Source organism: Kwoniella dejecticola, chromosome 1 (genome assembly GCF_000512565.2).
Source record: "Kwoniella dejecticola CBS 10117 chromosome 1, complete sequence".
NCBI lineage: Eukaryota > Fungi > Basidiomycota > Tremellomycetes > Tremellales > Cryptococcaceae > Kwoniella > Kwoniella dejecticola.
In genome coordinates, this window is record NC_089301.1 from 2,643,243 (window position 1) to 2,668,044 (window position 24,802).

General features: G+C 47.9%; 11 protein-coding genes across 11 annotated transcripts; 2 read left to right on the forward strand and 9 right to left on the reverse strand.

Moving 5' to 3' along the window:
- Window positions 1-589: 589 nt before the first annotated feature.
- I303_100984 (uncharacterized protein) lies at window positions 590-3,821 on the forward strand (the record flags this gene model as incomplete). The annotated part of the gene is made up of 4 exons (XM_018404354.1): window positions 590-748; window positions 956-1,373; window positions 1,429-1,493; window positions 1,545-3,821. The coding sequence occupies 4 exons, from the start codon at window positions 590-592 to the stop codon at window positions 3,819-3,821; spliced, it is 2,919 nt and encodes a 972-aa protein (XP_018267008.1).
- An 859-nt stretch (window positions 3,822-4,680) lies between these two features.
- I303_100985 (uncharacterized protein) lies at window positions 4,681-6,752 on the reverse strand (the record flags this gene model as incomplete). Its single annotated transcript, XM_018404355.1, has 7 exons — window positions 4,681-5,536; window positions 5,601-5,613; window positions 5,723-5,855; window positions 5,925-6,195; window positions 6,279-6,335; window positions 6,392-6,447; window positions 6,504-6,752. The coding sequence occupies 7 exons, from the start codon at window positions 6,750-6,752 to the stop codon at window positions 4,681-4,683; spliced, it is 1,635 nt and encodes a 544-aa protein (XP_018267009.1).
- Window positions 6,753-7,305: 553 nt separating this feature from the next.
- On the reverse strand, window positions 7,306-7,806 carry I303_100986 (uncharacterized protein; the record flags this gene model as incomplete). The annotated part of the gene is made up of 1 exon (XM_018404356.1): window positions 7,306-7,806. The coding sequence occupies one exon, from the start codon at window positions 7,804-7,806 to the stop codon at window positions 7,306-7,308; it is 501 nt and encodes a 166-aa protein (XP_018267010.1).
- A 146-nt stretch (window positions 7,807-7,952) lies between these two features.
- Window positions 7,953-9,456, reverse strand: I303_100987 (uncharacterized protein; the record flags this gene model as incomplete). The annotated part of the gene is made up of 7 exons (XM_018404357.1): window positions 7,953-8,154; window positions 8,236-8,248; window positions 8,312-8,480; window positions 8,537-8,822; window positions 8,892-8,948; window positions 9,010-9,065; window positions 9,160-9,456. The coding sequence occupies 7 exons, from the start codon at window positions 9,454-9,456 to the stop codon at window positions 7,953-7,955; spliced, it is 1,080 nt and encodes a 359-aa protein (XP_018267011.1).
- Window positions 9,457-10,106: 650 nt separating this feature from the next.
- Window positions 10,107-12,033, reverse strand: I303_100988 (uncharacterized protein; the record flags this gene model as incomplete). Its single annotated transcript, XM_065968237.1, has 8 exons — window positions 10,107-10,620; window positions 10,696-10,708; window positions 10,771-10,933; window positions 10,998-11,150; window positions 11,267-11,342; window positions 11,430-11,486; window positions 11,542-11,597; window positions 11,677-12,033. 8 exons carry the CDS (start codon window positions 12,031-12,033, stop codon window positions 10,107-10,109), a joined length of 1,389 nt encoding a protein of 462 aa, XP_065824309.1.
- Window positions 12,034-12,122: 89 nt separating this feature from the next.
- I303_100989 (uncharacterized protein) lies at window positions 12,123-13,899 on the reverse strand (the record flags this gene model as incomplete). Its single annotated transcript, XM_018404359.1, has 5 exons — window positions 12,123-12,323; window positions 12,399-13,296; window positions 13,386-13,398; window positions 13,494-13,665; window positions 13,723-13,899. 5 exons carry the CDS (start codon window positions 13,897-13,899, stop codon window positions 12,123-12,125), a joined length of 1,461 nt encoding a protein of 486 aa, XP_018267013.1.
- A 587-nt stretch (window positions 13,900-14,486) lies between these two features.
- I303_100990 (uncharacterized protein) lies at window positions 14,487-17,581 on the reverse strand (the record flags this gene model as incomplete). Its single annotated transcript, XM_065968238.1, has 8 exons — window positions 14,487-14,765; window positions 15,256-16,144; window positions 16,213-16,225; window positions 16,300-16,465; window positions 16,554-16,860; window positions 16,954-17,010; window positions 17,081-17,136; window positions 17,204-17,581. 8 exons carry the CDS (start codon window positions 17,579-17,581, stop codon window positions 14,487-14,489), a joined length of 2,145 nt encoding a protein of 714 aa, XP_065824310.1.
- A 479-nt stretch (window positions 17,582-18,060) lies between these two features.
- On the reverse strand, window positions 18,061-19,348 carry I303_100991 (uncharacterized protein; the record flags this gene model as incomplete). Its single annotated transcript, XM_018404361.1, has 3 exons — window positions 18,061-18,382; window positions 18,467-18,810; window positions 18,911-19,348. 3 exons carry the CDS (start codon window positions 19,346-19,348, stop codon window positions 18,061-18,063), a joined length of 1,104 nt encoding a protein of 367 aa, XP_018267015.1.
- A 372-nt stretch (window positions 19,349-19,720) lies between these two features.
- On the forward strand, window positions 19,721-20,098 carry I303_100992 (ribosomal protein L30; the record flags this gene model as incomplete). Its single annotated transcript, XM_065968239.1, has 1 exon — window positions 19,721-20,098. One exon carries the CDS (start codon window positions 19,721-19,723, stop codon window positions 20,096-20,098), a length of 378 nt encoding a protein of 125 aa, XP_065824311.1.
- Window positions 20,099-20,210: 112 nt separating this feature from the next.
- I303_100993 (uncharacterized protein) lies at window positions 20,211-20,897 on the reverse strand (the record flags this gene model as incomplete). The annotated part of the gene is made up of 2 exons (XM_018404362.2): window positions 20,211-20,315; window positions 20,409-20,897. 2 exons carry the CDS (start codon window positions 20,895-20,897, stop codon window positions 20,211-20,213), a joined length of 594 nt encoding a protein of 197 aa, XP_018267016.2.
- A 1,398-nt stretch (window positions 20,898-22,295) lies between these two features.
- Window positions 22,296-23,675, reverse strand: I303_100994 (uncharacterized protein; the record flags this gene model as incomplete). The annotated part of the gene is made up of 1 exon (XM_018404363.1): window positions 22,296-23,675. One exon carries the CDS (start codon window positions 23,673-23,675, stop codon window positions 22,296-22,298), a length of 1,380 nt encoding a protein of 459 aa, XP_018267017.1.
- Between the last annotated feature and the right edge of the window lie 1,127 nt (window positions 23,676-24,802).

Here is a 24,802-nt window from a genome sequence, read left to right on the forward strand (position 1 = left end):
AAAGCAAGTTACAAAAGGAGTAGAAGAATTTTCATTGGTTTGGAAATTTCGAATGTAAGTCCTCCAAATCCCCATAGCACACATCTGGAACCAATGTTCGAATGCATGGGATACGCTACGAAATTGTTGTTGATGATACTGATGACCTTCTGCTTTGCATTCATTGCCCTGTTCCCTCCTTGACATGATACAACCTCGACCGGACTGAACAACCGCTGTTACATCAACTTCGGTTCGGAAATCCATTGTCCCTTGTAACGATCACATCACTACGAACTACCTCACATCATCTTGCATTATATTACATTACATGGTATGACAATGGTCATTGGTATACTTCTCATCTAGACTTCCACCTTGCATCCTTTCATAGCAAAACGTCATAGGATTACCGAGATCACCCAATGTAAGCGATCAGAATATCCCCCCTCCCTCCCTCTATAAATAAATGAGCGACATGGGAGCACAAGGAGCTGATGGTCTTCACGAATAATCCCGCCCTCATTTCCTCCGCTTCTCATTGTGTCCGCTCTGAATGTTGTAGCTTCGATAATCCCATTGTCAGAATACGAATCTAAATCCATTGAATATGACTACGGAAACTTCTGTCTCACTCAGTCCGACCGTCCCAACGACGAGACTCAATGTCAACCCGGCTGCTACCCAGTCCGACCCAGAGGTCAACAAATTAGATGAGGTCAATGGGAAGCTGGCGAACGGCCATGATGCTTTGGATCTTGCTGATCCCGTGAGTGCATCCTCCGCTCAATCAGTGAATGCTGGACTTCGTGAAATGTTGGAGATGGACTGGAATGAATGGATAGCGGAAGGGCTCGACTTTCGCTCGGACATCTGAGAGCCGGAGACAGCATCCAGGAGACCAGTTCCTGTGCCTAGGGCGGAAGGGTGGTCTCGAAGAGAGCAAATGCTGGATCGAAGCTGACCGAAAATACAGGCCCAACACGCTGAGAGACTCGAAGCCAAGCGACTTGAACATGAGAGACAAAGACATGCGCAAAGAGCTAGATTCGAGCAGCAAATGCAGGAGCTCGAAGCCTCTCAGCTTGCTGAAGAACGTCAATTGCTCAACGGAAACACCCCTCCTGGAGAAGCTGCTTCTGCACCTACTACACCTCCCGGCCGATTGCCTCACGGCACCACTGCGTCTGTACCGGAAACCAAGGAAGCTCCCGCTCCCATTGGTCCGCCTGGTAGAGAGGGCTTGAACGGAGCCAAGAGCATGCCCGGTAGCAGAAGAACTAGTACCTACGGAGGAACGTTCGGCATGGAGAAGCTGAGCTTGAGTGTTATGGCTGATGGAGCTAGAAGGGATTGGGCGGAGGACGATGATGTGGACGCAGAGGGTGCTCAGAGTGAGAAAATTTTTCACCAGACCTCAACGCCGCAAGCTGACACACTGGTTTGTAGGTTCAGTCAAATATCTTCAGATGGGTGATGACGACCCCTTCCCGGGAATCCCCAAGTCAGACAAGGTATGTCGTGCACCCATTACAATTGGCCGAGTCTTGTTGACCTGACACTAGCGACTTTCTGCTTCCTCTGCTGCCCTTGATCTTGCTCCCTTGTCTCAAACACCACCTCGTGCTTTTGGCTCTCGACCCTTTGAAACATCCCTCAAGACATCTGAGTGGCCTCAATTTTCCGCGGTCCCCGCCACCGCCAACAATGCTGCTCGAGGAATGACCTCCCCCCTCCCTGGTCAAGGTCTCATGAGTGACGATGGCCGTGAACCCATGCTCGGAAGCAGGAAAACCTCTCCTACCGGAATGGCTGACTCTATCGCCTCGCTTCCCGCTATGCCCAGCAAGTCCGTCCCAGCTACACCTTTCGGCTTCAACAGCATGTCAGGCGCTAAGCGAGCCCCTGGCCCGCAAGAGAATGCCGGCGGCGAAGGTTTGAGCCATGCTCAGCGAGGCTTCTCCAACCCTGATTTGGCCAGAGCGTTCGGTAAAGTCGGTGCTGGATTCTCCGTGAACGAAGGTGGTCGACCATACGACGCTTATAACGGTTTCCCACCCAATTCCAATGTCGGTGCTGGATTCAATCCCCAAGCACCTTACGACCCCTACGGTTTCGATGATGACGGATATGGGTCTGGATCGCTCTACCCTGGTGGATCGATTGGCTTGAAGAACAAAAGAGCAGATCAAGATCGGGAGTTCAACAGATTCACTGGCGTCAGAATCGAGGATCTCGCTGGAGAGCTCCTGCCGCTCTGCAAAGACCAACACGGTTGTCGATACTTGCAAAAGAAACTGGAAGATGGTGAACCCAGTCATCGAGATATGATCTTCAACGAGACTTACGGCCACTTCCCTGAGCTCATGACGGATCCTTTCGGAAATTACCTCTGTCAAAAGTTGCTCGAATACTCTACTGAAGAACAGCGATCCGCCATCATCGATTCGGTCGCCAACGACCTCGTAGGCATCTCGCTCAACATGCACGGAACCAGAGCTGTCCAGAAGATGGTTGACTTCCTAGCCCAACCTAGACAAGCCAAACAAATTAGAACTTTGATCATGGCTTTGAGCTTGAATGTCGTCGCCCTCATCAAGGATTTGAACGGTAATCACGTTATCCAGAAATGCCTCAACAAGCTCATTCCCGAGGACAATCAATTCATCTACAACGCCATCGCCGCCAATCTCATCGAAGTAGCCACTCACAGACACGGATGCTGTGTCCTCCAACGATCCATCGATCATGCCTCCCCGGCACAGAGGATGCAATTGGTCACCGAAATCATCTTCAACTCCCTCTACCTTGTCCAAGATCCCTTCGGTAACTACGTTATCCAATACATCTTGGATCTCAACGATGCTCGATTTTCTGAACCTCTCATCCGAACTTTCATCGGCAACGTATGCTCTTTGTCTGTACAGAAGTTCTCATCGAACGTGGTTGAGAAATGTGTCCGAGTCGCCGATCCTGAAGTCAGAAAGGGTTTGGTGGGAGAATGCCTCAACCGATCTAGATTAGAGAAGTTGCTCAGAGATTCTTACGGAAACTATGTCATCCAAACTATCTTGGACTACTGCGATATCGGCCAGCGAATGCTTCTTGTCGAACTCATCCGACCTATCCTCCCTTCTATCCGAAACACCCCGTACGGTAAGCGAATCCAATCGAAGCTTGCTCGAGAAGATGCCTCTTTCGGACACTACGGCGGCGGTGGTGGACAAGGTAATGGATATGGCGGCGGTGGTGGCGGTGGTAGAGGATATGGAGGAAGAGGTGGATACCACGGATCTAACAGGGGTCATATTGGTCGACCCCAATTACAACACGTCAACGCTCTGACCGACATCTACGGCGGCGGACAACCGTTCATGCAATATGGCGGAGGACCGATGCACCCTGGTCAAGGTCATTTCCACGGAGGCGAGCGTGGTCCAGGAGGACCAGGAGGACCAGGAGGTCCACCCCCACCTCATCAGATGGGACCCACCCATACCGGTATGAGCTACCATGCGCCCGGCCCAGACGGTCAACCTTGGTTACACCTCCGAGGCCCGACCGGCGGACCTGCACCTAATTGGCATCTCCAAGAACAAGCTGGACCTGGCGGTCCTGGTGGTCCAGGCGGACCAGGTGGACCTCATCCCGGCATGCCCCAACAACCTGGACCCGAGCCCAACGGTAACGGCAACGTCAACGGCGAAGTACTCTTACCTGAAGAAGGAGGTCTTGTTGGACCAGGAGGACAAATGCCGAATGGGAATTGGCAAGATCCCTCTGGACAACAATTCGTACCGTACCACCATAATGGTCCCGCTCACATCCCTCAAATGATGTAGACGTAGGCGGTAGGCGAGAACAAAGTCAAATTTCCTTTTCCCAGGACCTTGATTATCTATTTTGTTTCATCTTTCTTTCTGTTCAACAAATCTTCTTCTTATTGGTTAGGTCGTACATACCAACGACTTGAACATGTTGTCTTAAAAAAACTTAATCTTAAGAATTGTCTGTGAATTTCAATTATCCTTTTGCTCATGTATATTGAATTTGCATTGTTTTGGATAGAATAGAAAAATCACATGTTGAGTATACAGTATATAGTATACCAATCTGTCGAGCGAGGAGCGAGGTATCAATATAGATAGATGGGCAAGACAAAGGAAGAAGATGATAAAGGTTATTGTTGTTTGGTATATCATATCGAATCGAATTCAATCGGCAAAGAGGTGGAAACGAATGTGAATGTGAATGTGAATGTGGACATGAAGATAGATTTGAATCATGGTATAGGGTAATAATTGGTAATTGGGAAGATCTGTTGAAAAAAGCATTGTTCTATACATTATATGGTATGCAATAAATATTATCTATCGAGTATCGAGTATCGAGTATCGAGCGTTGAGTATTGAGTAACGTAGGCACAGTAGATTATCGACCTGACTCTATATTTTCATACCGTGATAGTGATGACTAAATTATCGATCTAGACTTTTGGAAGACCCTTGTGAAGGTGGGATCAGCTTTGGAATGAGTATTGTCTGTATGCATTGTTATGTGTATGGGCATGTACTAGCTAGCATATAAGTATTCCTGTAGAGCTGTCAATGTGGTGGGTTCCTGTCTTTGACCGTTAGACCGGATTACTGACCGGACCTATCCTGAGGTCTATCATCTAATTGTCACTTGATTATCCTTTGATTATCCTTTCTTACCCCATATGAGTTCACCCAGTCTATCTTGATTCGCTTGATATCGGTCCAAACGATCTTGACTTTTCTGCTTGTCTTCCTGAGCGACTTTCACGTTGCGACATTGGCTTTCAATCAAATCTTGTTGCTTCATGACTATCTTTTGAGAGTTAAGGAAAGCTTGCAACAGCAGTTGATCACCGGATTGCATCGGTGGTGTTTCATGTGGTACAACAGGCTTATTGCTTGTGGTTTTGAATGGGAGTTTCCGCTTATCGGCTGTGACAGGTGATGTTGCCTTGCAAGAGGCATTTTGACGCACCACGGCGTCCGACTTTCGCGCAAGAGACTGGGTCTTTTGGGGGTTACTTCCAGGCCCAACGGGGATCTTCGAATCTTCTTCTGTGGCCTTTTTAACGGACGATGAGACATCAGCAGTGATTCCGAGTACATATCTAGTCACTGGTGAAGTCTTGACTTGGTCTACTTGCTCAGCACTGGCTTGTAAACTGACTCTTCGCTGAATGCCATCCAGACGTTCTTTTGATCTCCATCCCTGAGGAATCTTGCTGTAGGTCACGGGTGGTTTCGGCTCAGTCTTCCTCCTTTTTGGCTCGGGTACTGGGTGTATATCCTGCATCGGAAGAGAACCAATCGCGGAGATGGTGGATAGCTTGGGCGTAACATCATTGCCTACCGCTTCTTGTGCGCGCTTTTTGAGGCTGACTTTTGCCCCGCTGAGCAGGCTCTTGTTCTTGCCATTAGTATGCCTTCTGAGTTTGTGCTTGGGATCATACTCATCGCCGCTGTCGATGCCAATATCGATTTTAGAATCTGTCTTGTGGTAAATTGGGTGCCGACATTGGCTTTGGACGGCAGAATGTCAGATACTCAATCGACAAGAACGCTGTATACAATCAATGGACATACCATAGGTTCTCAGCTGCGAGTGGACAGCATGGATCAGCTAGTCTTTCGAGCAACGCTTGTAAGAAGTTGAGGGACCGGTAGACTAACCAAAGGACTCGCTGTAAAACGCGTCAACTCTTCACCGGGGCCAATCGTGGCATCCGCTGTCAAGCTCATAGGGAAAGTGATGAAGGCAATATCAGACAGAGGGCTTGCTGACAGATATCTGATTTCTTGATCGCAAAACTTCCAATACACGTTGTGATTGCAAGAATGCTGTATGCGCGTGGTGTACCAAGTATAATTTGTCAGTCAAAGAATGCACGAGCTTGTGAGGTGTCTCACATTGATAGTTCTTGCAGGCCCCAAGCCAAGAAGGATAAGTGTCTTCCCGTTGAGTTTATGCGCGAAAGTCAGATCTTCCTCGAATCCCGCTTCGCGAACGTCTACGATGTCTTCAGGTAAGGCAAAAGCGACAAATTTGATCGCGCTTATATGTTGTCTGATCTCGTTCATTGACCTATCGGAGGCCGAAGTGAATAGCCCAGCTTGTATTTTTCCGAACTCATTGTTCTCTCCCATGCGGACGTTGGACTCAAGAACAAATGACACGAAGCTGTTTCGAATACTGAGCAATGATGACCTGATCCTTTAGAAAGCTGACGAGATATCGAGGTTCGGTGTCAAGTGTGTGCTCACAGTCTCAGCCATCCGATTGGAACGAGGCTGCCATCCATCTCTGATTGGCTCCGTGCTCTACAGATACCAATCAGCACGCTGAGATGGTCCAAGAGATCGATGAGACGACTCACAATCTGTTGAAATCGTGAAACAGCTTGATCGAAGTATCTGTTTCTTCCCGATCCAGCTGCTCGATATGAGTCACTGGCACCAATCGTGGCGAGGCAAGATTGGAGAACTTACTAATATCTGCGGGTTAGCCAGACGAGTTGAGTGGTTGTATTGCTGTTTGAGACTAGCTCTGATGGGAGGCTTTCCCACTTTATCTCGGATAGCGATGAGGTCGTGAAACATCTGCTCGAACGCGAATAGCTGATGCAGGACTTCGACCGCGAAAGTCGAAGTGTTTTGTTCTTTCGACGTGATGCTGTTCAAGCCGGTCTGCTTTGAAGACGCATCCTTCTTACTGGTGGAGGACTGAGAGCCGTTCATGTTGAATATCACTCGTCCGGACAAGACATGGAAAAGAAGTAATGACAAAGAAACTTCTGAAAATTGTGAAAGGGAGTGGAATGGAATACAAGGGGTACAAAAATCGTCTGCGCTGACGAGAGATAGTCATCGATCACTGGCTGCGAGAACATTCATTGATGATATGTATCCTGGAGACGCTGTACGCCCTCATAAATATCGCATCTTTCATCAAGGTGGATGCTTCAGTCCCGCAAGATATGTACTGTACTTTAAATTCCGACTCGTCCTCACTCTTTTGCCACCCGTGTTGCACACTGTATGATCCTCCCGACGCTTGACGCAGGTGCATTTGGATGAAACTTCTCAATATGTACCCCTATTTTAAAGTGTAAAGCGTGTACACCAAGCGAATGATCACGATACAATGCATAGTATCGTAGCTTTCTTGGGTAAAGAGACCATGGCCTGCCAGGACGTTATTGACAGACGCGACGAGATGTCATCATCAACAACGACTTTCATGATGCCTCTTTCGTAGCACGGTAGGACCTAGTCATCCTCAGATATCCTCTTACTCGAATGGTTTCTTATCCCAAATCATCTCTCTCAACCAGTTGTGATTGTCCTGATATTGTCGCAGAGTATCTCGACTCTCCTCCAAATCTGATTCTTTCGTCTTCCTATATACTAGCTGGGCCGTAAGCAATTCTTGCTGATTTGTAACCATCTTTTGACTGTTCAGAAACGCTTCCATCATCTTGGGATCCACCACTAATGCATGGAATGGCATGGAGTCGAGAGGTTTGTTCTCGGATATGCTTTGATGAGTGTGATCGGGCGCCGGTTCGACCTTTTGCTCCACCTGGATCTCTCCGCTTTTCGCGTCATGGTTGGGCTTGCGGGTCACAGCCGGTTTCGGCGTTGTGAATCTAACATGTTTTTCAGTGCTCGAGGGTTTAGGGACCGAGGTGGCAGGCTTTTTGTCGAAAGGTGAGAGAGGTCTCACTTTCTTCGAAACGAGTGGTTCATTCGGAGGACCGCTGTCATCTTCAGACTTGGTCTTTGGGTCCATGGTGGGCTTTCGATCGTGACCAGAATGAATTGGACTTCGCTTGGAATCACTTCTTTCACTCTGAACATCCTTCGCAGCGAGTCTTTTCGAAGACGCGCCGTTGGACGTAACGGGCGTGTGAACCGGCATTTCCTGCTTAACGCGGATCACCTTGCTCTCCAAGCCACTGTCGATGTTTCTTTCCTTTTGCCGATATTTTGGGCTTTTGGGGATGGCGCAACTTCCGAGTCTGTGGACTCTTCGCTGCTGTCTTGATCATCTTCGTCGGAGCTCGAAAATGTGGAGTTTTCTTCCTTACTCTCAGCAGACTTCACGCCTCTCTGATGGTACATGGGGTATCGGCAGTCACTGCAGTGCAGGAGATATGGTCCAAATCAAGCTCGTCAGCATATGTCCCACACACATCTGGACTAGCAGAAACGAAATTACCAGAGATATTCGGCTAATTATCGAGGGGGAAGATCAGTGTGTTCCTCTCAGGCGAAATCAGACATATGAGCCTTACCAAAGTGCTCGCTGTAGAAAGCGGTCAATTCGTCTCCCGGACGAATGGACACTCCTGCGACTTGTCTGATGGGAAAGGCAGAGTAACCTATTCCGTCGACTGAACTTCCGGATAGATGATTCAGATGACTCTTCTTGAAATACCAATACACATTGGGATAGCAGGAGCGCTACATATAACCACTTGATGAACTTCATTGACTGAACTGGTGATGGTGTCACTCACATTAATAGTTCGTGCGGGCCCTAAGCCAATGAGAGTGATATCTTTTCCTTCAACATTGTGCTCGAATGTCAAGCCTTCTTCGAAACCAGCTTCTCCGACACTGTGAACACTTTCGGGAAAAGCGAAGACCACGAATCGTATCCCTTCGATACCACCAGTACCGACGCATGTACCGCCGCTCCTGTTCGAGTCTGCGAATAATCCGATCTGAGCACTGTCAAATCCGTTGTTTATCCCGAGCTTGACTGTTGGTCTGGATGCAAAGACTGAGAAACTGGTCTCGATCCTGCAAAACCCAAATCTGTCAGTCCCGCTTCTTGCCCCTTGGCTACAGCAGACACGCGTAAGCACGAACAGGTCTAGCCATTTCCTTGGCACGATATTGTCTTTCTGCTTGACTTGATGCGTTGTCCTGTTTAGACGTATATAGTCATTTGCTTCCCTCCGCCTTGCTTAAGGGGGAAGAAGCTTACAATGTATGAAAGTATTTCTGTAAGCTTGATGGGGAATGCTTGATCCCTTGGCGGATCTATGGAAGTTCACGATCGATTCAGAGTCAGCGGCGACTGAGCCGCGTGTCACCACGAGTACTATTGTATCGCGACGTGATCAATCAGACTAACATCTGAATGATATCGCTTGAGGAATCCATCATACGACATCTCCAGGTCCAGACTAGCTCGCATAGGCGCTCTATGCACTCCATCCCGCACAGCAATCAGGTCGTGAAACATCTGCTCAAATGCACATAACTGATGAAGGACTCTGATGGCATGTTCATCTGGATTGACGGGCTTCAACTTCGGGGCTATTTTTGGCAGGCTACCCTTCTGAGAGGCTGCCTTGCTCGAATCGGGGGTTTTGGTACCCCCATAAGTGTAGAATGGTTTTGGCGAATTCTTCTTCGGGGGTCTTACCATTTCATGAAGTGGAAATTGGCAGGACCTGCGATTGACGAGTTTGTGTGAGTAATCAATCTCCGCGCGCCTCTCAATATTGACCTAGACCCAACGACAAGTCTTTGTATGGCTTACTGGTGGCTGCTTCAGTCCCTTCAGATGTTTCTGATGGATTAGACAGAGTCTTCAATGGCTTAGGCAGAAGTGAACGTGGATAATAGAAAGCGAGGAAAAGGAAAATGCGGAGGTAGTTATTTCTCCTATCTCGCGGTGGGTCGGTGGGAACTCAGACGCACAGACCTTGCATCTTTCGCACAGACCCCTAGCAGGACGACGCGCTGTAAATATCTGTGTATACCTATGCATACCAGTGGAGTCTCGCTTTGCATGGATGTGTGATGGTATATGGTGCAATCGTTCCATACATGTTTGATGCATGCATATGGAATAATCATAATATGGTAAGATATGCGTTCTACTGGAAGCAGATGGGAAGTCTCAGCAATCAACCATACAAGGCAAAATTGCCATAGGCTCGGAGCTTTCGTGCTCGCCAACAATCTCATCCCCTCAATAGATCTCGTCTAGACTCATTTGAAAGACGATACTCGACAACGACAACGCGTTAAAATTCACATCGACACCCGTCATCAACTTCGTTTTGATCATGATCATGGGTCGGCGTCCGTGAATCCCCATGGGAGCGATCTCGTCTGATCCGATACTTGAGTACTATCAATCGAATTGAATGTGGTATCATATCCCATAAGACCACATAATGGTTGCGAGCTGAACGAGCTCGTGGCAGCATCTGATGTCGCATCAAGGGGCTCTTTCAAGGCGGTTGAGGTGCGTTGGACCCAGCAGAGAGTTTCATCGTATTTGTCGCCACATCTGCTTGTGGCAGTCACACAAAGGTGGCTTTCCTCTCTGTATCCTTGAGTAGAAGATTCTGCTTGGCGGTAGCATGATGCAGTCCTCTCCCTCTTTCTCCTCTGGCTCTGTCGGGTCTCAATGAGATGGCTTTCTCGGTCCTCGTCATCCGATGAGCTATGCTGGTGTTCTCGCTTGACTGCTTTCTTGGTCGATTTCTTCTTTTTATTGTTGACCGGCTCGTAGTCTGGGGAGGTATCGTGCTCGGATGATCCGCTTGTCTGCTCATGTTGGCTTCCCCAAGGACATGCACTGTCAACGAGTTACTCCGCTATTAGCAAGTCGTAATATATGTATATCGTGCTCAAATGGGATTGCACTACCTACCAAAAGTTTTCCGCTAGGACCATACCACCATCAACCAGCTATAATTGTATCCGTCAGGCGAACAAGATAGCTCACCAAAGTAGTCACTATAGTAAGCCAGAATCTCTTCACTGGGCTTGATACCAGATACCAAGTGGAAATCGTAGATCTGAGTAGCTACTCCGCCGTTGGCTTTTTCGATAAGGGACGACACCGATGAATCGTCGATGTCCCAATCCACGTTGGCAATACAGGCGTGCTATCAATGAACGAAATTACAGGAGCATGTCAGCGCGGAACCGGTGAGACTGAGTGATACTTACATTAATCGATCTTCCGAATCCTAAACTCATCATGACATGATCCCTACCCTTGTAGGTCCGTTCGAAAGCCAAAGCAGGGTTGAACCCGTACTCTTCTGCCTCATCTACATCTCGGATGTCTGCGGGAGAATCACGACGATGAAGCCAATTCCGCTGAGATCGATTTTTGTATCCATAATCATCCGCTTATCCTTCTTGTGTCTCCCGAAATTTGGGTTGATCATCATTCGAGGGGGACATTGAGTGGCGCTTCTTCGATACAGGCCCACCTGGCCTTCGAGTCGAGCACAGGTGCGAAGTTCGATATCGGTATTCAACAGCGCGTGCTGGAAGTGTTCTTCGAATCTAGAAATAGCAGCGGTCACAGAGTGAGCTAGCTACCCGGAAGGCAAGCAGGATTGGTGAAGTTGTGACAAGAGATTCGGTACTTGCTGCTTCAATAGTTGAGGGGGAATGACGTTTTCGGCTGCTTCTTGCTGCGATGCGGTACTGCAAAGGTCAATCAGCTCATGCAAGTTCATCTACACAGGCCTAAGTAGCTTACACTCGTTGCAATAGCTTGGTCAGATACCTCACGTCTTTCTCTTTGTCCGTTCCATTCTACGACGAAAAAACCCAGATATATATATCAGTATAATCATGGGGAACCGTTCATTGGACGAGGTCTGCTTGCACTTACTATCGTGCCAATTTCTCGCTTGACTTGCTTGATGGCATCATTGTCCAGCCGTTCCATGAAGCTCGACCTCATAGCAGGTTGATCAACTCCATGATATGCAGCCAGTACTTCATGGAAGGCTTGTTCAAACGCGCAAATCTGGTGAGCTAGATTGAGATCGGCCTCAAATCTTGCATCCTCGTGGTCTGTATCGTCTTCCGATGCTCTAGTGAGCTGTGAGGGTAAGCTGGTGAGAGTCGAGTCAAAAGCGGGCAGATCACGACCATCCGGAAATGAGTCGGGTAAACTCTCTATCCCAGAAGAGAGAGATCCAGTATACCTCTTACTGCTTCCCTTCTTCACTGTCTCGATCGTCATTTCGGACCGATGAAATGTGTTAACTCTTGAGCTGCAATGAGCTCAATCTTGGTCGATGAAGGATAAGAGAAAGAAGGAAAGAAGACAGTTCAAGTCCACTTGAGCCAAATGTCTTTGAACGATCGCATCTCTTCTCCTACTGAGAATACTATCTTTACATAGCGCACAGACCACCATCGGAATATCAATATGAGCATATCGGAGATTGCGCTTTCCCGATAGAATGACCCCGAGCATCGCATGTGCACATTGATCTGATTCTCCTTATTTTCAACTATCACAGATCCGTGCTGCACGCATCACTGCTGTGGGACAAGGGTCAGCCAAGCGGTCCATTCTGCTGAAAACTCGGACTAGTAACTCACTTGTGAGCACATCAAATGGCCAGTGTATGCACTCGCCTGATCACGCAGCGTGGTGTCTTCCAAGCTATCATCCAAGCCATCATCCTCACCCGTTTCCGAACGGTCCGTATCCTCGACAGCCAGAGTAGTGGTTTCTCTATGAGCTTTGTCCCGAGCTTTGTCGGTGGTCTTCATATCGTTAATAAGTCGCATATGTTCTTCCTGCAACTGATATAATTGTTGCTTATCTTCCCGAAGGTGTTCTCGCATGTCAAGGAGATCTGACAAGATCCTAGTGCACTGCTCCTCACGATCCTTTACATTTCTCAAATAGTTCCCCATCTTCTCTTGCATCTCGATCATTCGGTCGATCAGCTCAGTGTTCGACGTGGTAGGTATAGATATCCCGGGCTGTGTGTCGGGTCCCTGAATGGTGATGCCGTCTTCCTGGATGTGAGTAAATGTGCTCGGGAGCATTGACGGAAAGACTGTGTCATGTTCTAGGGTGTAGATATCTTGTACTTCCGGTGAGACGATCCGTTTTTGGCGTTTCGAGATGTCTACCCTATTTCCAGCTGAATGTCTAGTTTTCAGGTAATCAACATGGTCGTCGTGATCTGATCCTACGTCTACCTCAAGTTGAGATTCATGGTCGGGCGATTGTGCCAAGTTCCTCTTCCTTCCGCGTGATGACTTGGTTCTGGCCCATTTTAAGCATTTCTGCTCGTCGGCTTCATAGTCCGAATCGGTATTGAGGTATTCTTGTGGCTGTTTGGCAGACGCGCCCTCCATTTGATAATTGCCTAAATCCATTGAGTTTTCTCGAGATTCCCTTCGTGAGTCAGAAGACCAAGCTGGATTTTCGATTTGAGGAAGTCTGAATTCAGGAAGATCGGGAGAGTCGACAGAGATGAAAGCGCTATGCAGAGTTGGATATTCGCATTTACTGGAAAATCAATGTTGATTTTCAATAGTATTTTATAAGCGATCGAAGGGGAGAAGGCTCACCAGGCAAGTCTCGCTGTCCGGATGCGACCGGAAGATGCAACAGTCAGAAAAATCAACATCTCACAGTATCGAAAGATGGGGAAGATAAGCTGACGAGTGGCGACTGACCATATTCATCGCCGTAATACGCAAAGAGCTCTTTCCCAAAGACCAACTTCTTTTCATCATGCTTGTGTACAACTACTTCTGTTGTCATGATTCCAATCTCTTTGGCATACTTCTTAAACCTCAAAGCATTCGTCGCAAACTCCCAGCTGATCGCATGATCTCGACAACGATGCTATGGCATTACGAATCAGCCTCACCCGCATGAAGTCGAGAGAAATGTGCTACTTACGTTGATTAGCCTAGCCGTTCCTAAGCCGATCAAGAGATATTTATGGCTTTTCCTGCTTCTTACTCTTCTGTGCGTGTACTCAAATATCAAATCGTCCAAGAAACCGTATCGCTCGGGATTGGTAAATGAACGAGGAAGAGAGAACAATTCGAACTTCACGCCTTGAACGTCTGACATTTGTCCTCTTTGTTGCAAATTTTCGATTCCCGTCGATGTGTAGTTTGGCTTTTCGAGGAATAATCCTACTCTATCTTGCACTGTCTTTGACTTTCCCAAGCGTAAAAAGGGGTTCCTGAGCGCCGAGAGGAAATTGTTTCGGATTCTACCGTAGCAAATTGATGATTTTCAATGTTGGAATCGAGGCGGAATTGTAACAAGATACGATGATAGCGGGATTCTCACCTGTATAAGTAAGATGGAGGAATGAGGTTATCCTCGGCATTTATCTGTGATTGTGTACTGAGACATCTCATCAACTTATGGTCTCCTTGGTCGTGGGGGAGAACTGACATTGACTCGATCACTGCTTCCAGATGTTCCATCGTATCGTCTCTTTTGGCAAATCTCTGATAAGGCACCGTAAGGAAAAAGGAAAGCCCACAATACATCTGCATTATTGGGCAGGAAAGCCTTACCGTAGTACCAGGAATGATGAACAGCTCTTTTCTATCGAAATGCATGACCTGCGAACCGTTGACCGGGGTGATGTCTAAAACGTCCAGCATGGCGAGGAAATCCATGAAGGTCTGCTCGAAAGCGCATAATTAATGCAAAAGGTGTATTGCATCTGCTTCTTCCTTGGTGAGATTGTCTTCCTCCATGTTTCGCATGATCTGGTCATACCCGTCTCCGTCTGATGAAGTAGAGAAGATCGTTTCCGGACTGCCGTAGGCCACATCTTCATCGGAGGAAGGGATCTCGATCGGTTCGGCGTGGATCGAGGTTGGACTCAATCCTTCGGGCGCTTCTGAGGCAGCATTTTCGACTTTCCTTTGACTGACCCTCCAAAGATTGAGCATGATTGAAGGGGCGATGCTCGAATACTGAAGGTTCAAGGTTGGAAGGAGAAAAGCTGAATAGCAGAGTTATGAACTTTAGGCTGGCTGACGAAAAGAAAGAGACGAAAAATGAGAAAGAAGAAGGAAGGAAAGATCAGTAAGCGTTATTATCATCTTGGACATGTATCAGTAGCATCATCATGACTTAGATGGGTTCCTTTGATTCATGATAATCTTCAGACCGAATACGGGAATTTGATCAGATTCAAAGCATCCTTTGGCCGATCGATCTGACCCTAGATACCACGAGTGGGAAAGTGGGGAGCAGCATACAGTACGCAGTTCGAACATTCATCCTCGCCACAATTTGATTTAGAAAGCGATGCTTTTTGCATAGATGAGCGGCCAATCTGCCAGTCGACTTGTTCATCCTCCCGTCGCTGGCTGTCCATCATATATAAGTATCGCTTAAATCTACTGCTACTTGTACTAATTAGCTAAGCGACACCGAAGCAAAAAGCAAAACTCGACTCACGGAAGAACACACTGATACTGATTGATGCGATCGTCCACCCGCTGGTCTGCTTTCTTCCAGTGTCGCCTTTCCGGTCTTTGTAAGAATCTCCGTTATCCCTTTGATGAGACCTTTCTGCTGCCGTCTCAACTGAGCAAGCACCTTGGCATCTCGCTGTACAACTTCTTTCAGATCGATCAGGTCCGCAATCAATTTATCGAATTGTTGTTCGCGATCCTGCAATATGTCCAGCTGATCTTCAATCCGCTCATCTAGCTGCATCATCCTGTTCATGATATCCGAAGTTGAGGGAGGAGATGGCGATGGTGTTGGCTCCTCCGCTGCGTTTCCGCTCGATTCAGGCACGAGGACGTTGTCTGCACCATCATCCGGGACGACGCTCGCCCGCAGGGAGCTGAATAGGCTGACTACTTCTAGAGCGTCTTGGTCTTGGTCGATTTCTATCACGCCAGCCTTCGAGATGGACCCTTTCTTCCGCCGTTTAGGGGTGGTAGACCTTAGATGACCGGCCGCAATTCCAATGCCATCGCTAAGATACTGTATATCATTATCGTCGCCTGCTGCGACAGGATGATCATCGTGATCTTGACTCGAATCGTGCTTCCTTGATTTTCTCCTTTTCTTCTTCCTACCGCTGATCCCTTTCGGAGCTGCATCGTCCGTATCCCGATCCAGGTTCCGAGCCTGTATAAACCGGTCAAATGGGCCCAGAGGTGATTGGTGAACGTGGACACGGGACGAGCCTTCCATTCGGATACTATCGAGATCCATGGAGTCCGCTCGAGAAGCGGATTCCAGGTCGATATATGGATTCTGCCGTTTCTGGGGCTTGGGAGGGGTAGACGAAGGGGAGCTGTCGGGATCATGAAAAGTGGGACTATCGCACTTGCTATGGCGTGTATGGTAGCATTCTCAACATCAACCAGGTTTCAAAAAGGTGGAAAATGATCTCCTTACCAGTCTAGTCGAGCTATAAACACATCGTCGACAGTCACTCATCAGTCAAGGCTAAAAATCATTGGAGTTGTCGTGTGACGGACTCACCAAATTCATCCCCGTAGTACCCAAAAACCTCTGATCCAGCTACCAAGCTCTTCCCTCTTTTTAGTACCAATTCCGAAGACATCACTCCAATCTCTTTATGACCATCTTTGAACTTCAGCCCGTTCGGCGCGAAAGGCCACTCTACTTTGTCCCGAGTACAATGATGCTGGATGACGGTAGGTATCAGCGCAACGCACCGTTCACTCAGACTTCCGTAGAAGAGCAATATCGGGATCAAGGACGGCTCGACTCACATTGATCACCCTAGCCATACCCAGACCAATAAGGATATACTTCTTGCTCTCACGCTCGCCCACTCGTCTGTGTGTATAGTCGAACGACAAGTCATCTAAGAACCCATGATCTTCAGGACTGACGATTTTCCGTGGAAAGGAGAATAGTTCGAATCGGATCCCTTCTAAATTGGGCGGCCTGCTTTTCTTCTTCCCGGAAGCATTGTCTTTGGGTCTGACAAATAATCCTACTTGTCCTGGGACTTGGGCTGATTCTCTCAAGTGGACAAATGGGTTCCGCAGAGCTGAGAGGAAATTATCTTGAATCCTACAGTATATACGAGTGTCGTCAGTGGCATTAATTGACTCGCACATGGGTGGTATCTATCCTGCTCGATAGGCTGGAACGAGAGAGACTCACCGTAGAAGGTATGAGCGAGGTACGACGTTGTCCTTAGCATCTATCTGAGACTTCGTTCTGCATCATCGTACCACACCGTCAGACTTTTTCCTCAGGCAACGGGGATCCAGGATTGCAGAAGACGTACATTGCTTTGATCATACCCTCTAACTCCTTGATATCGTCCGCCCTTCTAGCTTGTCTCTGCTCACATCGTACATACCTCAGCTTAAAACAGATGGCGCGCAATGGAAGGAAAATACAGACTCACCCCTGTCTGAGGATTGACGAACAGCTCGACCCTGTCGTAGCTCAGAACTAATGACCCTTTGACAGGTGAGATATCCAGTCCATCCAGACCCGTAAAGAACTCCATCAACACCTGTTCAAAGGCGCATAGCTGATGCAGGATGCTCAGGGCTCTCTTCTCATCTATAGTCAGGTGTTCGTTCGCCATGCTGTCTGACCAGGGTGTGCTGGATAGTGATAACAAGCTAGGAGAGTCTTCTTGCTGGACATCTTTGTCATCGAGAGGTATGGCTGCCTCTACCAATTTCGAAGGAGAAGTGGACGACGGCTTGAGCGGTGAAGATAGAGGTCCTAGCTTATTATGCTTAACCCTTAGACTGCTCTTCCGAGCTTTGGGCATGATGCGCACTGATGCTTGCTCGCAGACCAATGGTTGAGTGCTGCTGCCGATAAAAGGACAAAGGATATGCTGTAATAGGTAATAATCGAGGCTGAGGTGTGCTCAAAGTTGTCAGTGACGGGGACATCTCCTTCGGTGTCGGAAGATGCCTTCCCTTCCGCGGTTGTGTATAACGTTGATTGATCTTGACATCCTTTGATCCTTGTTTTCTGTAATGACGATAAGTGGGGAAGTGGGGAATCAATGCTTTCTGAAGTCAACAATGTAAGTGTGCACTTTACGGTACATGACATGCATAAGCGACTGAACTACCCATAAGCCAATCATAAGTGACTGTCGTGCTATAGCGGTCCCATATCTCGTCATAGCTTGATAAGTTGAACGATCTAAGGTAATCGCCATTTACCGTAAAGCATGCTATACAAATATCACGCCAGTGTCAGATGGACAGGCCAGTAAATCACGGAGGTGCGAAACACTCACTCGAAACAAGCCATGATGGTCCACTTCCTATTCTCAGCTTCGGGGAATACCAAACTTCGTGGACCGTAGAACACCTCGTCGTCCACTTCCTCCTGTTTTCGGGGTAAGCAATGCAAGAATCTCCAGTCTTCCTTGGCTCCTGCATCAGTGACCATCTTATTGGTGATCTGATAACCTGCGAACGCTTTCAACCTATCTGCTTTTTCTTGTTCTTGGCCCATAGAAATCCATGTGTCCGTGACCACCACGTCGGCGTTGACTAGAGCCTCCGAAGGTGAGTTGGTGAGTGTTACAAGGGATTCTGTTCCTGCTTCGGTACTGATTGAGGGCATCTCATCAGCATACCAAGACGAATTTGGTTTGAAGCTCCTCAAGCCACACCAAGTCATGCGGTTGACTTACACTTTCTTCCATACTCGTTCATCTACTGTATCGTATCCCTTAGGAGCGGCTAAGCTGAACTCCATGCCCAGTCGAGGTAAGGTGACCAGTAACTCGTTCGAGATGTTATTACTATCTCCAACCCATGCTACCTTCTTGCCCTTCAATGACTTGATAGGATCGACAGTCGACTGGAAGTATTTCAGGACCGAAGTATGGCTTCCTTCGCCTTCGGCGGGTCGGGGAGGAGTTGGCGTAGGAGCGTAGTGTTCGTGCAGAGCCATAATATCGGCTAAGATTTGGGTGGGGTGATACAAATCCGATAAGGCATTGATGATTGGTACAGGGGAATATTTTGCCAGTGTCTAGCAGAACAAAGTGAAGCAATGCAAAGTAAAGTAAAGCAGAACAGGATTGTCAGCTCAAATCGTTTCGGCGTTGGAGATGAGATGCGGCTGGACTCACTTCGACCTCGTGATGACCGCCAACTCGAGCCATGATTCCATCCACCATACTTCCTACTACCCTAGCTGTATCTTCCAGAGTCTCATTGACGCCTAATTGGATATCATCCTTGCCCAAAAACATGGGATGTCCTCCTAAAGCCTTAACGGAAGTTTCAGAGGCTACTCGAGTCCTGGTAGATCGTTTGCTAAATAAGAGAGCGACTGTTCGTTTGTCCAGGGAGGACATCAGTGCTCGGGGTGATACATTTTTGTACACATATTTGAAAGCCAAGGCATTCTGGATCAAGGTGGTGATTTGCGCAGGAGACAGATCGGCCAAAGTCAACAGGTGAGGTGGGTTCGAATGTCGGATCTGGACGTTATCCGGTGCTCGGTTTTGATTTCGTCGGACGGCATTTCTGGCCCCGCCAGCGGCATTTCGGACAAAGGAAGACATATTCCAAGGTCGCTACGATCTACTTTTGAAGCTGAATCAAGGAAGTCGAAATGATTCGAGTAGGTAGACGCCTTGAGATATATACAGGACTAGGCATCAATCATCGTGACTCGAACACTTCATAGATAAAGTCAACCGAGTCAGGCATACATGAGCGATGTTGATTTGTATATCCACGTCATGAAATCTGCGATTAGCGTTTTGCTGTCCCCTTATCAAAGCGAGCAAGCTTCGTACATTTCGTTGATCTCTACTTCGCAACAACCCCGCCAGATAAAGTCAACATCTGCCCTCCAAGAGCAAATCCAAGTCGGACGATCACAAGCGCAATACACTACCGACCTGTAAGACACACAAGAAATTACTTTTACGATGTTTCGCACGCGAGTTCTCAATCAAATATCAAATATCGCCTCCTCCTCTTCTTCCTCCTCCGCATCAGCATCAACTTCATCATCTATACCGACTCATCATCTGATAACGTTAATTCGATCGCCAATAGGCTTACCACAATCATCGAGGAAGACATTAGAAGCACTGGGATTATATCGATTACGCGAAAGAGCTCTACACCCATTTGGCGAGACTACGGCGGGTAGAATATTGAGAGTGAAAGAACTGGTCCATGTGTCGAATGTCACCAAGGAGGAAGGCAAGGTACTGGTCCGACGAAGGAGGTCGGAAGGTAGTGGATTGGAAGCTAGTGGACGGGTGTACGGTGGTGGGAAAGGACTGATAAGTCAGATATAGCGTGAGTGGATCTTTCCAACATCAACGCCAAAACAGCTCAAAGTCAAAGTTGACCAAACCACAGGTTTCATTGCAGTACCATGATTTGAATACAATCGACACGTATGCATTGTCATCGCACGTACTCGACAATCTTGATCTGAGACGTGGCTTGACTCTTCGAAAATGTCACCCCGCCATCCCAGATCCCTTCCCTTCCATCTTGCCTATACTTGACCTGTGGCCATTCTCATCAGCAATCACGAACCTGTAAAAGCAATCGCTATCTCCATAATTGAGCTAACAGTCATTAATAATCGGAAAGACTGACTACGGAGACTTGCTCCACGAATTGCGATTCTCTCCCAGCCGTTCGCGCTAAAGACTGACGGACTTCGTTCCACGTCGAAGGAGGTTTCTCCTTGTCACTGACACCGACACCGGACCCAGACCCACTTGCATGGTCATTTCCGCTTCCACCGTCGGATACGCTAATCCTGTGACAAAGTGAAGATTCACGCCCCGATACAGCCTTGGGTATGGTAGAGTAAGGGACCGTACCCAGCGGATCGCTTCTCTCCCTCGTTTCTAGGGGCGTGGCTAGTGGATCGGCTCTTTCGTAAGTATTCAAGGGTGTCTGCATGGGTGTCACTGCTGGAGAAGCGTTTCGAGAATGATCAACCCTGTTCATCTCTCCTTCGTCTGGATATGGTTCATGCGATGGATTTGAAGAGATAGTTGAAAACGTTCGCTCATGAATTGAGCCTGACGCTGGATCAGACATGATTGAAGGCGATGGTGGACGAGCATCCTTAGACATCTTTTCCTTAATCGTCAATATAGGATGAGCGCGAGTGACTGAATTATGTGCGAATCGGAAGAAGAACAAAACCTGCGCTTAATTCCTTCGCCACTGATGTTTTGGCGTAATGCTCTTCTGAACATGACCGTGAGTAGAAGCTCGCCTCAAATGTCTCTTACTGGAGAAATCGCAAACACGTCATACCTTTATGATCCGACAATGCTCAAAGGATTGCGATCTTCACACTGCAATGACGGTTCAGACACGACAACGAGGCTGTCTTCGGACAGACAAGGCTGACCGTGGCATCAGTATCATCAGTCTCAGATTCGAAGATGATGATCACCGGCGCGAATACCTGACTTCCAAAAATCGCATCTTCAATCAGGATTGGATTTCTGAACTACGTAGCAAATATGCGAGTCACTTCAACTCATGGTAATCCATTTCCTTACCATAAGCCCATCGAGCTGTTCAAGCATCTGAAGTGCCATTTGTACCCTTCGAACCTCCCATTGCAGCTTCAGCTCGTTTATGTAGCTCCCACCATCTTCCATTCCGATCGTAGTTATTCGAATCGGCAAGAGCAGTTTGGAAATATCGATTCAATTCACTATAAAAGCATGAAAGCGCGGTCCCACAGTAATGGGTGATGAACTGAGGGCATGCGACAAGATAAACAAACCCAGACAAAGGACCAGAAACTGAAACTTACTTCCCGGCGCCCTCTTCGAAATGCTCGTCCAATTGATGCGGGCAAAAATGGTCGGATTTCGCAGCGTTGTGTCTGCAGTCGATCTGACTATCAGTCATGCTATGATATTCAAAGGAAGATTGAGGACGAAGGAGAGTAAGGTGAGTGCTCACCCGCATGTGCCACATGTGAGATCGGTTATGATTCAGGAATGCCGGGAGTCGGTAGTTGCAGCGCTGCCGTTTGAGCTCATGTTGAATGCGTTTCTGTTTGGATTGAGAATGCTGAACTGATGTGACGCTTTGAGAAGAAAAGTCCGGGGGTGAATAGATATGATAGGCACTCCAGCTGGCTGGGGACGTCCTCACGATGCACTCGGAGACGGGATGTAACCGTTTATAAGCCTCACACTACCGGCGAAGTTGCAGGCACAAGCAAGCTCACGAGAAAGGATCAGTCTAAATTTCTGAGAAACAAAGGGTATTCGACGTCAAAGGATCAGCAAAGCCTAGACCATGTATGTCGTATGTCTGATCTCATGGCAACAGATGGTCGACCGCAAGAAGCCAGAGTATCTGAGCGTCCTCATGGGAGAGTGTAGTACAATCATGCATGATATGTAGATCGACAGAAGTAACCCACCAAAACGCATATTCCCCACTTTAAAGCAGGCTTCGTGATGTCTCGTCTAAAAAGAGGGAAGGAAGTTAGCTCGATGAGAACTACAAGAGGGACTCGATAGTCTTCTTAGCTAAGAAAGGACCAAAATTCCCTTTGACCGCATCTTCTTCCCCATGCTTGAGCACATAATCTACTACATCTTTCGAATCCCCCTCGAGAACCGTCTTGAGGATCACGCCTTCACCTACCATCGCGCCAAAAGCCATCCCATCGAGCGTATCGTACGTCGAAGCAGAAGACGAAGGCGATATTTCGAACTTAGCCGAAAAGGTGTCTGGCTGAGAACCATATTCGTCGAAATTAAAGAGACCTCGATTTTCAGATTCAGCTAACAGCTCGCTCATCTCAGTGTCCGTGGGAAGGTATACTGTCTGACCTCGAAATGCTGGGTCGCCAATATGACTCGACAAGACAGCTAAGATATCCCTGACGTCCTTGCGGACCAAGTCTTCGCGCATTTCCCATTCGTCCGATGAAGGATCAGTTAAGTCCCTGGCCATCCTAGCGTAGCCCAAGGCGCTAAATGCATGATGGACTAGAGTCTTCATTTCCCCTCTTGAGATTCGGGCGATCGGGCGACCTTCGTAGGCGTTCGGTGAGCTGTTACTGGGTATGATACCGAGAGACACGTCGATATATTCATCTGAATTCCCAAAGTTGGACAGGGATCTGCTTTCGTCACATAGAAACGGAAATCTATCTCGTCCAGTCCTCTTCTTCTCGATCTTGTATACCCATGACTGTCCGGGAGCAGTCGTGCTGGACAGTTTGTCTTGAACATCCCGCAGTGTGCTTTGAGCAAGATACGCAGCTTTTTCATCGTCATTGAAACCAGTGGTCTTGCTGAGAAAAGCAGCTACATCGCTAGCTGTACCTGATCTGAGTGCTTCTTGAAGAGCTTGCTCCACGTTTCTCGTGGCTTGAATGCGTTCAGCAATCTTGGAAATCGTGAGACCATTCACCATGCTGGCAGTGCTATTTGATTCTGAGCGAAGCGGGATTGAGAATGCGGATTCGCAAACTCGGCGACCCCTTGAGGAAGAAGAGGTGATACCTTCGATCTCCGACAAAGCAGGAACGAGAGTCAACCCTTGATTTGCCTTATCACCGTCGGCACTGCATACGAGTCCGCGTATGGAGGATAGATCGTGCATCCATCGATTCTGCAGATCAGAGATGGTGGTGGTATGGGCGTATTCAAGATTCAGCTTCGAGTTCAGTTCTAGCTGTCTTGCGCGAGCGGCTAATTCGATCGCATTGATTACGATGCTACAAAGCCCTGCTTTGGCAGGCTTTGATAGTCTGTGAGAAGACTTGGTGGGACCATCAGAGATCTTGATGGAATTTGAGAATGCCTCGATGCCCCTCTCCCGGGTGAGACTGGAGCTTAGGGAGATCGTTTGGCCTGCGTTGCTTGACATGCTTGACATGAACAATAACGGTCGAGTCAATCGTGATGGTGAATCTGGGAAAATGATCAGGAATAATGAGTTTTATGATACCAGCCTTTTGTAGGTGATGGATCTCTTCGACCCGAGTGAAAAAATATAGATCCATCGACATCTTCTCTCGTCATTGATAGGTCAGTCACAATACTATCGTCTAGCGAAGGATCTTCGGCGAGCATGATGACGCCATCAGACGATGCACCCATGGCGAAGGAGAAGGCCTGCAAGCAAATCGGCTAAATTCATGCGCGCCACCATCGTACACGATTGTAGCACATGAGGAATGAAGCAGAAAGCGCAAGCCAATCCTTACAACAATTTTTGGATCATGACTTGTAAATGCGTGTGCTGCCACTCAAGCGGGGGCAGGTATACTTCTAGTCACGTCTTCGAGCAGGCCTGCTCTTCCGTGAATAACACCTCAGCATCAAATTGGCCTTTGATGTCCATTCGGACTATCGTCGAGGGGTGATACGCATGCCCTTTGAACAAAAAACGAAAGAAGTCCCCCTGTTCGCGTTGACGCTTTGCTGAGAAGCGTCTCGAGAAGGTCAATCAGGTTAATTCGGCTGAATTTCCCGGATCTTGCTACGATGTTGTGACAACGATTGTGAAGGTCAACTAAGCTTGTCATGTGTGTTCAGACATTACAGTCTGGGGGGCTGAGGTTGTGTGATTTATCCAGTGGGGGATATGTCAGAAGAATCGCCTGTGATGAGGAAAAAGGAAAAGACAAGGTATCTTTCGGGCATTCTCTCGTGACATTTCGTACAAGCCATACCTATCAAGCAGAAGTAGTCGACTGAACCCATCTATGCAACCTTTGTCAATATCTTCCTGATAGACATGTGCGGTACAAGTATATGGATGGAACGGCGCATAATGCATTTTATCACATCGCAGTCTCGCATGGCTTTTTCGTTGCTTCGGGGCTGTGCCAAGCAAGCTGTGAGTTTAAGCGATGTGGGTTTATTACGATGCGGTGCCACACACGGAGTAAAAGAGTTTAATCCGTTACGTTATTTCTTATTCCTATGGTGTCACACTGGCTGAGACGCGTGCCATAACTACAAACCCCAATGGAACGAGAAACAGCATCA